Genomic DNA, 13,016 nt, shown 5'->3' with positions numbered 1-13,016 from the left:
CAGCCGCAGCCAGCCAGCAGCCTTCGTGCCCCCGTCCACCGTCATCATAGCCATCGTCTCCTCTCGTTTAGCAGCTAGCCTAGCCATAGGCCGCCAGCGCACGGCCCCGCCGCCCCCTCCGCTCCGCCCTCCCCTCCGCTCCGCCCGGGCCCACCCGGCATTCCTGAACTCCCCCCGCATCAAATCCCCCACCCGTGCCGTGGGAGCGCCCGCCCCCGCGTGCCCGAATTCCCGCCGCAATCCGGCTGGTGTTTCCCGTGAGCAGCAGCGGGGCCGTAATGGCGCTGTCCGCGTCGGCGGCGTCGGCCGGCCGCGGGTCGCGGGTGGAGAAGGTGAGGAGGATCTTCGAGCGCTTCGACGCCAACGGGGACGGCGGGCTGGACCGGGACGAGATGGCCCAGCTCGTCGTCGCCGTCAACCCGCGGGTCAAGTTCAGCGAGGACCAGATCTCCGCCATCCTCGACGAGGTCTTCCGCACCTACGCCGAGTTCATCCTCCCCGACGGGAAGGGCCTCTCCCTGCCGGGGCTGCTCCGCACATACGACGACGGCGCGGGCGACGTCGACCGCGACTTCCTCGCGCTCTCCCTGCCCGCGCTGGACTCCGACGCATCCTCCCCGGAGATCGCCCCGGGGGACGCCGCCACACCCTCCTCCCCGCCCCCCGGCGCGGCCGTCGCCGCGTCGCTGCTCGACGACCACGTCAAGCCGCTCGGCGCCGGTGGGGGTGCCCCGCCGTCGTTCAGCTCGCGCGCCGCGGCCGCGGCGCCAGCGTGGGCGACCTCGCCGAACCACGGCATCGCCTTCGACTCCTCGTGGGGGCTCCTCGACGACCTGGAGATACTCGTCAAGCGCCTCCGCTCGAAGCAGCAGCGGAAGGGCTCCATTGACGGGAGCGTTGGCGGCGGCGCTGGCAACAGCAACTTCGACTCCTTCTCCGACGCCGGGTGGTCCAGGGAGATCTCCGGCGCGGCGGATTCGGCATCCAGCGCCGCGCCGTGGGACGAGACGAGCCGCGACTACCTCACCTTCGTCAAGGAACTCGCCGTGCTCCGCACGCGCGCGGACGCCTCTCGCTCGCGAGAGGAGGCCTTCGACAACCACATGGTCATCGGCCGGGCGCTTTCTGAGCACCGCCTCTTCCGAGACGCCCTAGCCAGCTTCCGCCGCGCCTGCGAGCTGCAGCCCACTGACGTCCGCCCCCACTTCCGCGCGGGGAACTGCCTGTACGCCCTCGGCCGCCACGCAGAGGCTAAGGAGGAGTACCTCCTTGCCCTTGAGGCCGCAGAGGCAGGAGGCTCCCAGTCCGCGGACATCCTCCCACAGATCCATGTCAACCTAGGCATAGCCATGGAGGCCGAGGGGATGGTACTTGGGGCCTGTGAGCACTACAGAGAAGCAGCTATACTGTGTCCATCCCATGCCCGGGCGCTCAAGCTCCTAGGGAGTGCTCTCTTTGGTGTTGGAGAGTACCGTGCAGCGGAGAAGGCGCTGGAAGAGGCCATCTTCTTGAAGCCAGACTATGCTGATGCGCACTGTGACCTTGCGTCAGCCCTGCATGCAGTAGGGGATGATGACCGTGCTATTCAGGAGTTCCAGAAGGCAATCGATCTCAAACCCGGGCATGTTGATGCCCTATACAATCTTGGTGGATTGAACATGGATGCAGGTCGTTTTGTGAGGGCTGCAGAGATGTATACTCGTGTGCTGAGCATCCGACCAAACCATTGGAGGGCACAGCTAAACAAGGCAGTGGCTTTGCTTGGGCAAGGGGAGTCTGAAGAGGCTAAGAAGGCACTTAAGGAGGCATTTAAGATGACACAAAGGGTTGAAGTGTATGATGCCATCTCTCATCTGAAGACACTGCAAAAGAAGAAGCCAAAGGCGTCCAAAGGAAAAGATGATGGTCAAGGTGAGCAGGCCTATGTTGTTGTGGAGGCATCCAAGTTCAAAAGGGTTGGCAGGAAGACTACCTTGCGACAGGATTTGGCTAATGCCTTAGATATAAGGGCCTTTGAGAGGATGACAAAGCTAGGTCACTGTGATGTGGAGCTTGTTAGGAAAGAGATGAATGAGACTGATGTCCCTGTATCTTACTCAGGCACTGGCATCCCTGAGAAGTCAATACGGAAAGCAGCTCTTGAGGTTATTCTTCGCAGGCTCCTCTCATTTCTCAAGCCAGATACCTTTCAAGGAGCTATCAAGGCAATCAACGAAAGAATTCTCTCAGTCCTTGATGCCCCTGGCTCTGGTCGGGTTGATCTTGGAATGTTCTTCGCCATCATTGCTCCAATCTGTTCTGGCCCAGTGGAAAGGCGCAAACGTGTCGTCTTTGATGCACTTCTTTGGCGTCCTGCTAGCGAAGGCGGCAATGGACAGATTAGGAGGAGCGATGCGCTTACTTATATTAAGCTTCTTCGAGCTGTTTATATACCCACCCATGGTGCTAGTGACATGCTTGAAATGCATGGGGAGTCTGACCCTACAATGGTATCATACACAGAGTTCCTAGAGATGTTCAATGACCCAGATTGGGGATTTGGGATCCTCAGCACTCTGGTGAAGCTTGAAGAGAGTGATCACATACGTCACGGCCGCCACACATGCTCCATCTGCCGGTACCCTATCATTGGATCACGGTTCAAGGAAACAAAACACTCGTTCAGCCTGTGTAACCGGTGCTACAGTGAAGGGAAGGTTCCATCAGCGTTCAAGTTGGAAGAGTACAGGTTCAAAGAATATGGTAATGAATCTGAGGCCCTCATCGATAAGTGCATGTGCTTCAATTCTAAGAAGTTGGAAACTGATGCTTGATCATTCAAACTTTGATCTCAAGTGCTCAAGCATCAACTTGTGTATTTTCCTAGGTGCAAAGGTGTCTAGTTAGCTCTACTGCCCCCTTGTAAACTAAAGTGCTATTATTTGGAGTTCTCCAATGTCTCCTGGTTACTAATAACCCTAATGTGTTAGCCGCTATTTTGTTTGAGTGTGCGGGAATGAGTAAATGTGAATTCCATACACACTGTTGTCACAGTCAAATACAACCTTGCTGACCCTTGCATATTCTTGTTTAAGCCAGTACAATTTTGGGTTTCTCATTCAGGTTTTTATCCTGTCATCTCTTACTCCATTTGTAGAGTACTTTATCTTACTGGCACATCATTTTCGTTTTTATTAAGCCATTCATGGTGTTATTGTTTGTGGCCCTGGTGAGTTCACTGTGAGCAAAAGGACTTGAACGTCTTTCTGCTGGAGTAGTGATGATTGCCTAATTCTGCTTCCTCTACCCGAGCACCTGTGGTTGGTATGACGAACTGAGACAGGTCAGAGAAAGGACTGGACCTAGTTCCTACATTTTACCGGGTGAAGAAATTACACATGCTGAAATTTTTCTGCTTTTATGGAAAAGAAAAGCAAGACCTTTGTGAATCAGTTGGACACTGCTGGAGCTCCCTCGCTAACCCCGTTGGAGTCAAGTCATTTCAAGATATATGTACTCATGAATTATGATTTTAAAGTTTGACTGAAAGCATATCCAAAATGTCATGACTGGCACTGGCAGACCAATTCTGGTGCGATAATGTGTTAAGAAAAACCGCCCCTTAGGCCGCGCGTGTTGAAGATCGGGACGTGAGAAGATGACCGATAAGACGAACGGTACAAGTAGGAAAAAAAAACTAACTGTACAAAACGATCTTCTCAATTATTATTCCCATTGAACTGACACAGAAGTCGTTGAAAAACAGACCACTGCCCACTCCCTTCGACATGGTATATTTAGTCAATGCAGTTGAAGTTTTCTACGCTGATTTGATCAGCGAACTTTCAATGCCTCCTTATGTATAGTAAAAGTTACGCACCCAGTATATGCTTCACAAATAAATGCAATTGTAGTCCGATAATGTAAAATTGATGATATCCACTAATATGAATATTTCTCCATTGAATTTGAAGAGTTCAGATTGTGTTTGATACGGAAAAGTTACATGTTCGCATCCACATTTTTCATTTTTGTATTAAACTGAAGTCTAATTGGGAAAAATCTAATAACCAGATGGATCTAAACCATATTTCTATCCTATTGCATAGAAGAGGGATAATGCATATTCTTAGATGGGAACTTCGTCCAACTAGAACTCGGATTACGCTGTACAAAAAATTTGTACAGCTGCATAAAGTTCAATGCACATCACACCAGATTATTAAGATACATGTGAGATTTACTCCCGATCAAAAGAATCAATTTATTACCATGAATTAGAACTAAATCTACTCACAGGTGAAGTATACTGAACATGGTACAGAGGGGTTCTGTAAGCTTCGAGAAAAAAAGCTACGGAACACGCCCTCTCATGTCTTTTCCCATATCAAAAAAGGTGAACCAAAAATTTGTGAAGGAACCTTCAAGTAAGCTGCTAGCTATACCCGTCATGTATACGACCTGCTCCATTCTCGGTCTAGCCACGTTTGATATCATAAGGCAATATACAGATATCAACTTTCCTATCCGTGCCCCGAACTTGCCAAGACCAAAACAATCTATTGTGGAAGCAGGCATAGAAAAGTATCAGCGAAGAAATGACACATTGCAGACGTCAAAGAATGATTCTCCCTATTACTCGTCGTCCTCGGAATCTGCATTATAACAAAATAAAATAAGTTAATCATTAGAACTAATGCTAATGCCTTTTCCACTAGAGTCTCTGTTCCAATGAAAGTTCACATATGCATGCAATACTATGACAGGAGGGCTCCTAAAATATGTGCCAATCCATTTGCGAGAAGGCAATCTGAAATAGAAATGCAGGACTTGTCGTTACACGCATGCTATGATGGCATCCTCTATTTCTTTTTTCTTTTACCTAAACAATAATAATAAAATAAATGCAAGGCTCTCTTGTTGCAAGTAATGTGCCAAAATAATATCCATGATTCATGGCTAGATGCAAACCAATCAATTGAGTAATTCTAAAGAAAAATTATTTACCAGATCGAACATCATCTGTAACTTGTCCTTTATTATTCAATTGTCTCATTATCATCAAACATATGAGTTTCCCCCAGTACACATGGAACACAAGCAATGTGAGAAGCATCGTGTTCAAGATATAGTACAGAGTTGTAGGGAATTCATCCAGCTTCCTCAAGAATGTGATGGAATGATAGCTGGCATTGCAAAGTCAACAATAGTAAGTATAAAACTACAAGGAAGCAAAAAACAAAAAGTTATCATAAAGAGAAGTAGCAAACAAACCTAGAGGTTTTGATTATCCAAAATGGAAAGTAAATCAGACGCAATAGGAGCCACGAGATAGCAAAGAGACCAAAAAACAAGCTAGCACCCAGCTCCTTTTCTGTGTACTTGCACAATTTGGCAGTCTCAAGAAACACATCACTTGTATCATGCAGGGCGAGAATGATGGTCCCGATTCGGAAAAACCTGCAAGAGACCACAACTTTAGCTATCTTAACATGGCAATACCCTATGCCTAAATGGAACCACATCAAAAGAAAATGAGGTGGAAGGAAAACTGGTAATACCATGTGCCTAGCAGAGACATAAATTTTCATAACAATTAATGTGCAAGAGCAGACATAGTTATGCGGGTGGTCAAATCAAGGACCGGAACTGAAATATCAGGATCAACCGATGCCAATACATAGTTACATACCTTTTATATCCCATAGTCATTGAGGGTTTTGCTTTTCTATTCATGTATAACCTTAGATCCAAATGTTTATCAATACATTCCAAGAACCAAACTACCACTCCGTTCTCACTCTATCTAGAAAAAGCGACTACTCAAAAAAATACTACTCCCTCCGTTCCAAGTTGTACGTCATTTTGGCTTTCTAGATACACAGTTTCTGCAATGTATTTAGACATAGTGTGTATCTATGAAAAAAAGGGCGTACCCAGTGCCGTAGGCTTCCCGCACTGTGCGGGGTCTGGGGAAGGGTTGTTTTTAAGCCCAAAGCCTTACCCACACAAATGTGCAAAGGCTGGGGCTCGAACCTGGGACCTTCCGGTTACAGACGGTAGGCTCTACCACTGCACCAGGCCCGCCCTTCAGTGTGTATCTATGAGCGTAGCAAAAATTAATTTAGAAAAGCCAAAATAACCTATAATTTGGAACAGAGGGAGTATCTAAGCCCTGTACATCCTTGAATTCCTGTGGAAATATGGACTAATCAATCACACTGTTGCCTCATAAAACTCACAATATTACCAGTAGACCCTAAATATCTAACACCAGAATGTAAGAGAATGAAGGTGTTGTGAAGTGAAAATACATCATTAGGTGATTGAAAAAAGATTTACCCGGTCAGATACGAAACTCCGATTAGAGCAGATGTTATTACATGATGAGACATCATTACAGCAAAATCTTTTCTGCGGGTTTCCCAAGCAACAAGAGCACCAATGCTGTAGACATAAAATCCACACTGGCACATGTAGAAAAGCATCAATATCCTCCTGAGAGAAAGTATAATATACATTAGAGGAAGCAAAAACTACCAATTCACTCCAGATAACATGTTAGTAAGTCACAAATAATATGCTTGAGTGTGTTTCACTTGTGGAAGTTAGAATAGAAGGATGACAACTCCAAATCTGAGCCATTCAATCAGCAGGGAAGAAATACAGGGAGTTGTGCTGCTGGAATTAAATGGTGCAGCTTAAAGTTTGTACAAGACATGTTTAGCAGAAGCCTCTGCCATTTGTAGTCAAACAATGGCAAACAGAAGTAAACTTGATGAAGTACATTTATGATTTATAGTTACAGCTGCTAGCAGTGAATTAAGCAGAGGATTCAGCCATCAAGATGTGAAAGCTGTAATAACAACCACGGTGAATAAAAAGGCAGTAGAACAAGTAGCGTGCTTACATGGTTGTTAGACAGCAGATTTGTTTTTATTGTATGCATGTCCCAGTGTCACCTTTAACTAAATCAAAACAAAGTTCATCACATAGCATAATATATGGCCATGTGCTTTAACCACAATTAGGGAACTAGATAAAAGAATTAGCTAGCCAACAAAATTGTACAAAAAATCATCTAAATTTCATCCCAACTGAATTGCCAACAAAAGAAGAAAACAATGACAGTGTTTGGAGGGAGTTAGATAAGTATTATGTTGTTCTTACTTTCAAGTGCAACTAACAAAATGGTATAGACAAACAAGCATGGGAACAGAAATTTCCTTTGGCTACTCTGGTCAGCCTCACCAGACTAGGGTCTGATTGCTGTGCCATTTTGCTTGACATGGGGGAGCAAAATAAGAAGAAAAATAGACAATTCTATTTCCACAGACAATGGTTAAAACATGACAACTTTTTAAATTTGGTAGCTGAGAAATGGCAGCTAGGAAGGGAAATGTCCCGACTCAGCCTACTCTTTAGATAAATGGCACGGTTTATTATCCAGGCTGAGACAATTTCTCAATGGTGGGGGGCGAAATTTGAGAGGTGATTTCAGAAGAAAGAAAGAGGAACTGATAACAAAAATCAAATGCTTAGACAGTCAGGAAGGGCCAGATGGGGAGGGGATTGACCAGTTAAGAGCACAGTTAGAAAATGAGTTAGAGTCTTTGTTTCAAGAGGAGGAAATGTATTGGCAACAAAGAGGGGGTGAGAAACATGTGCTTGAGGGGGATGCTAGTACAGCTTTCTTCCACCTCTCTGCCAATAGCAGCAGGAGAAAGAAGACTATCCTTTCCCTAGAAGATGCAGGGGATTTAGTTACTGACCAACAAGAAATAAGGCGCCTAATTGATGATTTCTTTTTGGGAAGCAGCCGCAGAGCTTGGAAAGGAGTGCTTGGAAAGCCGCGATTCTCGTGACAGAACCATGAATAATGGTCTTTGTTGGGTTTCAACTCTAGCCTACCCCAACTTGTTTGGGATTAAAAGGCTTTGTTGATGTTGATGTTTGAGCCGCAGAGCTCAGTGTCCCTTGATAAGGAGACATGGCCTTCTTTGGGGAGGTTATCTGTGGAGGATAATGAGTTTTTAACTAGACCCTTTAGTGAAGATGAGGTGAAGAATGTAATTGTTAGCATGAAGGAGAACTCAGCGCCAGGGCCCGATGGATTCGGGGTGACCTTCTATAAAAGCTGCTGGGAAATCATAAAGAAAGAATTCATGGAGATGGTTAATGACTTCCATAAAGGGGGGGGGGGTAGATTTAGACCCTGGGGTGGGAAAGATCGCCAGTCAGCTTGGCTGACTGCCTTGATTTTCTTATTCCTTTGGGGTGTCGTGACTCTGACCTTAAACTCTTTATCTTGGTGATCATTGCTCGTTGTGGGTTACCAGAAACAGAATCCGCATTCAGCATATTTTCCCCCATTCACCTGTCTCGGTTCTATATAAAATCAACTTCTTTGTGCAGAAGTGGGCAGTGCTTCTGTGACCACCTGATCAGGAGAAGCTGGAGTCCATACACAAAATCATGGAAATCTGGGTGAAGAACTTCGAGGAGATGAGGACCGTGTCCACTGAAGATTGGTGATGCTAGGGTTCAGGATGTGCCCCTGCTTCTCTCTTCTTCTTAGTTCTGTTTGCCGGTCTAGTGACGGCTCTATCTGTCTTTTGTGCGGCTTCCTGTAAGTTGGTAACCCCAACAAGAGATCTCTCTCAAAAAAAAAGGGATAGAGTAAGTACACCCAGATGGTTGATAAAGCGCAGGGTGCAGGCAGATCCTAAATAAACATGGTTGCACGATAATAATGATTTTTTGGGTACATTCAACTATCATGTTACCTTAATAACAAATAACAAGAATGAAAATGTGCTGATAACAAGCAAGCAATGATTTCCAGTTTTCCACAGCTACCAAGTTTTAGAAAATAGCTCGTCCATTCCGCAAAACCAAGCACTTAAATGCCATGGAAGATTCCACGGCTAGAACATTTGGAGGATAATTTATTCTAATGATAGTGATGAAGTGCTGTCTCTTCAACTTCAAAGAGAGTGGCAACAGCAGTAGATTTCAGTAACATATTGAGGAACAGTATGCACTCACGGAATGGGTTGATTCGGCCAGCCATTGAAGTATTGCATCTTATCCAATGACCATGGTTCCTGCTTTATTATCATGAGGACCCATGCTTGAACAGAAGCATAGTATGTAAGTTTCCAAATGGACTCTGAGAACTTGACAATCTTTGCTTGCCTGACCTCATCATTCATCAACTTAGAAGCTTTGGTACTGAATAGGTAAACTGCCAATGGCTGAAAAGAAATATTTACATAAGGCCAAGTGTAAGATGTATAAGTTAAACTGACAGCTATCTGGCATGTAAAAAGGTAAACTGAAATTATGGAAAAACTTGAACCAACGCCAGGATAATCAAGAGGTTACCCAGGGGAGCAGTAATATAGTAGCTATTAGTTTCCTTATAGAAAAAAATATATATCACCATATTTGCATCACCTCTATGTTAGAGTATAATAGTTAAGGGTATAAGTGTCATTGTACTAGTCTAGGGTTTGGGGTCTCCTCTTGTATATATAGCCCTTTGGGCATATCTCAATACACAGTTCACTCTCTCTTCCTCTCCTCAATCGTGACATGGAATCAGAGCTCTAGGTTGCCTGATCCGGCCGCCACCCTCGTCGTCGCCGCTGCGCTGCCCCTGGGAGCTTTGTCTTGCTCCTGGGGGCGGCATTCCTCAGCCCCAAACCCATTTTTTTTTCTTACCCTAGTCATGTCGCAGCATCAAGTTTCGCCGCCCCGTCGGTCCTGTGTCTTAGTAGCAGCAGCAGCAAGATCTCCGCCGCCAGCAGCAGCAGCAGCAAGATCTCTGCCGCCGCCGTCCTCTCCGGTGCTCGTCGCGGGTGGATCCACTCTTCCCGGCCGCCAGTCGCGCGGCCGCGGGCCTCCGTCCGCGCGACCGTCCATCTGTCTTCGCCGCTCATCGCGGCCCGTCCCTTCCGCCGTCTTCCGTCCGTGGGGGAGGACCAGCGCCCTTCATGGATTTGCCGGCCGCTGTTGCGGCCACCTCCCCGCGGATCTCCGCCGTCGCGGCCTCCCCGCGGGATCTCCACCGCCACCGGGCCTCAATTCGTCGTCCCCGGCCGCGGATCGAGGGGGCCCGTCCTCATCTCCGCCGGTTGCAGAGCCGTTCGTCCGCGCGGCCGGCCGCTCGTTGCCGGCCGCCGTCGCAGCCACCTCCCTCGCTGCCGCCGTCTGCTCGGCCCTCCGTCCGTGCGAGCAGCGGCTGGCCGGCCGTCTGGCTGTCCGCCCGTTGCCGCCCCTCCTCCGGCCGTCTGTCAAATCAAGTCGCCCAGCAGCCTCTGCCCCTCCGTCCGCCTGTTGTGGACGTACTGCTGCTGCCCGCCTGGGTCTTCTCCCTAGCCTCCCGTTGGGGCCTCTGCAGTGCAGACAGGGGGTGCGGGTGCAGCTGTGCTGCTCTGGTCTGCTCTGCTCATATATGAACTCCTCTGTTCTGCTACTGCCTGCTGCTGGTTGGTCTTGTTTCCTGCTGGTTGGGCTGCCTCTCGTGGCTTGCTGGTTCAATTGACATATACATCAGTCCTTTGCTGCTCCTAGTGCAAGGCTCCACTGTCTCCTTTTGCCTGTTGATTGCTGCTGCTTAAGTGCTTATAGTGTTGAGGCCAATTTCCTAAATTTCATTGCATCACTGTCAATCCATCCATCTTTTGCTTGTGCTTGCTGCTTGCTGCTGCCTATCCATAGTATATTGTCATATTTCCATCAGTTTCCATCCAAGAGTGCTGCTAGCATTGGTGTCATTTGCATCAACATTAATCCAAGTCCAATTGCTCGCATTTAGTTCGTCAAAGCTGTGTGTGCCTACATCCTAGTTGCCAAATCAGCCACTTTCATTTTCTCTTCGGGTTTGCCATGATGTGTGGCTGCCCCATCAGTTGTTGATGCGACCTTTGCCCTCTTGGTCCCTTTCGGAGCCGTTTTGCTCCACATCATGATCAATGGCCGTCTATTCGTCATCATCAACACATGTCCTCCTGCTTGCCGTCTTCAAGCAGTGATCTCTCATTCCTTCCTTTTGGCTGGTTTGACACATCTCTATGTTACTGTCGGGTTCAATTCTCCAAAGCAAGGCTCATGTTTGAGGAGTTGAAGTACTGGTTTGTGAAGACTTGAGGTATTTGCTGAAGTACGGTTGTGAAGGCGGTACCCTCTTGTGGAGGAGATTATCTACGTCGATAAGTTCAAGAGTTGCACGCTTTGATGACATCTTTCATTTCGGACTTTGGATGTATCATTTTTCATGTTTATGTTTAGTCTAGTGCTTAGTATCAACTCTCCAAATGCAACGTCATTGCATTCACGTTGCATTTGAGAGGGGGTGTTAGAGTATAATAGTTAAGGGTATAAGTGTCATTGTACTAGTCTAGGGTTTGGGGTCTCCTCTTGTATATATAGCCCTTTGGGCATATCTCAATACACAGTTCACTCTCTCTTCCTCTCCTCAATCGTGACACTCTATTTGGTTCAAACCTTCTAGACAAAGAGTCGATGACATCATCATGGACTGGCGCAGTTCAGGAAAAGATAAAGCAATTGGCAAGCCAAACCAGATGTAGATTTATTAAGTGCAACAAGGGTTTATTGCAAACAAGCCTCGCATAAGCACAAAATAACTGATCCACTACTTAAACCACACCCAGGCCATGAGAACAAAAACATAAGCTCGTATGAGCCAACGTTGATCCTCAGCAGAGTAGCAGCCATCAGTAATAACGCAATTAATGACCAGTTTTCAGTTTGGAGACAGGCGGGAGCACTACGTGACGCGCGCGCGGATGATCCCGCCGCCGGATTAGCGGGGAATCAACTGATCGGTTTCGAAGACGCAACGAGCAGCGGCGTATACCCACACCCCGCGCCCGCGTTGCGACTCGCGACGGGGAGCATTGGTGGCGCGGGCCGCAACCAGGGAGGCGAGAGATCTCGCGGAACCCGGCGCGAATCTGGCGGTGGCGGGACGAGAGGGATTATCACTGTACCTTGTAGACGAGGCGGTCGAGCAGGAAGCGGGCGCAGATGAAGGCGAAGGAGAAGAGGACCGCGACGGACACCGCCTCCGCGCCGCTGACCCCCACCATCGCCGCCGCCGGACGGACGACCTCCTCCCCCGCTGGGCGGCGCACCCCGTCGTCGCTCACGCGCCGCGCACCGCCACCAACAGAGACCGCACGGCGACGGCACACGCGACGCCCGCCCCAGACGCCTGCGCGCGCGTGGATAATGTGAGCGGCCGGGGGGATTAACCGGAGGAGCGGGAGGCCGGGGCGGCACGCGCGCCTATATTTCTACTAGTCGCGCAGGCAGGCTGGCAGGAGGAGGAGGAGACGGGCACGCACGCAGGCGCGAGGCGAGGCGGTGGGGATTGGGGAAAGGGAGGGAGGAGGACGATGTGTGCGTGAGCGTGGTCGCGGGGCGGAGATTTGGATCTCCCTCCCCTCCCCTGTCGTCTCCTCGCCCCAGCGGAGAGCGCCCCCGGCTTCCGTTGCGCTTCCTCGTTTTGGATCGGCCTGGACGGATTTGATTCTGCTGGAGCCGATTAGTTCAAACCGGGCGCCGCAGATCTCGGTAGTACGGGGGCTCTTGGTTTGATGGCAGCAGGTCTTTCCCAGCCCCACGGCCGAAGAATGTTGGCGTTTCTTTGAAGGAAAGAGGTATAGATAGATAATAATCCCACTTATTTTTTGTTCAAATCATAAAAGCTTATGAGGTTCTAGTAGTATTATTGATTTATTATATGATAAATACAATCTGTTAGTTCAAAAATACAATCTGCAAATGCATTCAGCTTATGAGATTTTCTTCATGTTGCTTGCAGAACACTTGGTGGAAGCAAGTGTGTCAACGCCATATGAAAGCAATTCATCTCTGTTGGGCAACAGTGTCTGGTGGTTTTCTTCATGCTACTTGCAGAACACTTAGTTTAGTATTACCTAGCTAGTAATCTATCTCCATAGTCTATCTTCTCCATGATTTTTACCTCCAACTGTGGACAAAAC

At 48.3% G+C, this 13,016-nt stretch overlaps 2 protein-coding genes across 2 annotated transcripts; one reads left to right on the top strand and one right to left on the bottom strand.

Moving 5' to 3' along the window:
- On the top strand, positions 1-3,095 carry LOC120688349 (uncharacterized TPR repeat-containing protein At1g05150-like). The gene has a single exon (XM_039970636.1). The coding sequence runs from the start codon at positions 279-281 to the stop codon at positions 2,811-2,813; it is 2,535 nt and encodes an 844-aa protein (XP_039826570.1). The 5' UTR covers positions 1-278; the 3' UTR covers positions 2,814-3,095.
- Positions 3,096-4,201: 1,106 nt separating this feature from the next.
- LOC120689859 (ASC1-like protein 3) lies at positions 4,202-12,542 on the bottom strand. The gene is made up of 6 exons (XM_039972295.1): positions 12,000-12,542; positions 9,028-9,236; positions 6,322-6,477; positions 5,254-5,439; positions 4,987-5,165; positions 4,202-4,634 (listed from the first exon to the last, which is right to left on the bottom strand). Exons 1-6 carry the CDS (start codon positions 12,096-12,098, stop codon positions 4,615-4,617), a joined length of 849 nt encoding a protein of 282 aa, XP_039828229.1. The 5' UTR covers positions 12,099-12,542; the 3' UTR covers positions 4,202-4,614.
- Positions 12,543-13,016: the final 474 nt, after the last annotated feature.

The sequence above is a fragment of the Panicum virgatum genome, chromosome 9N (assembly GCF_016808335.1).
Source record: "Panicum virgatum strain AP13 chromosome 9N, P.virgatum_v5, whole genome shotgun sequence".
NCBI classification, from domain to species: Eukaryota; Viridiplantae; Streptophyta; class Magnoliopsida; order Poales; family Poaceae; genus Panicum; species Panicum virgatum.
Note: the sequence above shows the minus strand (reverse complement) of the source record. Positions and strands in the feature narration are given on the sequence as shown.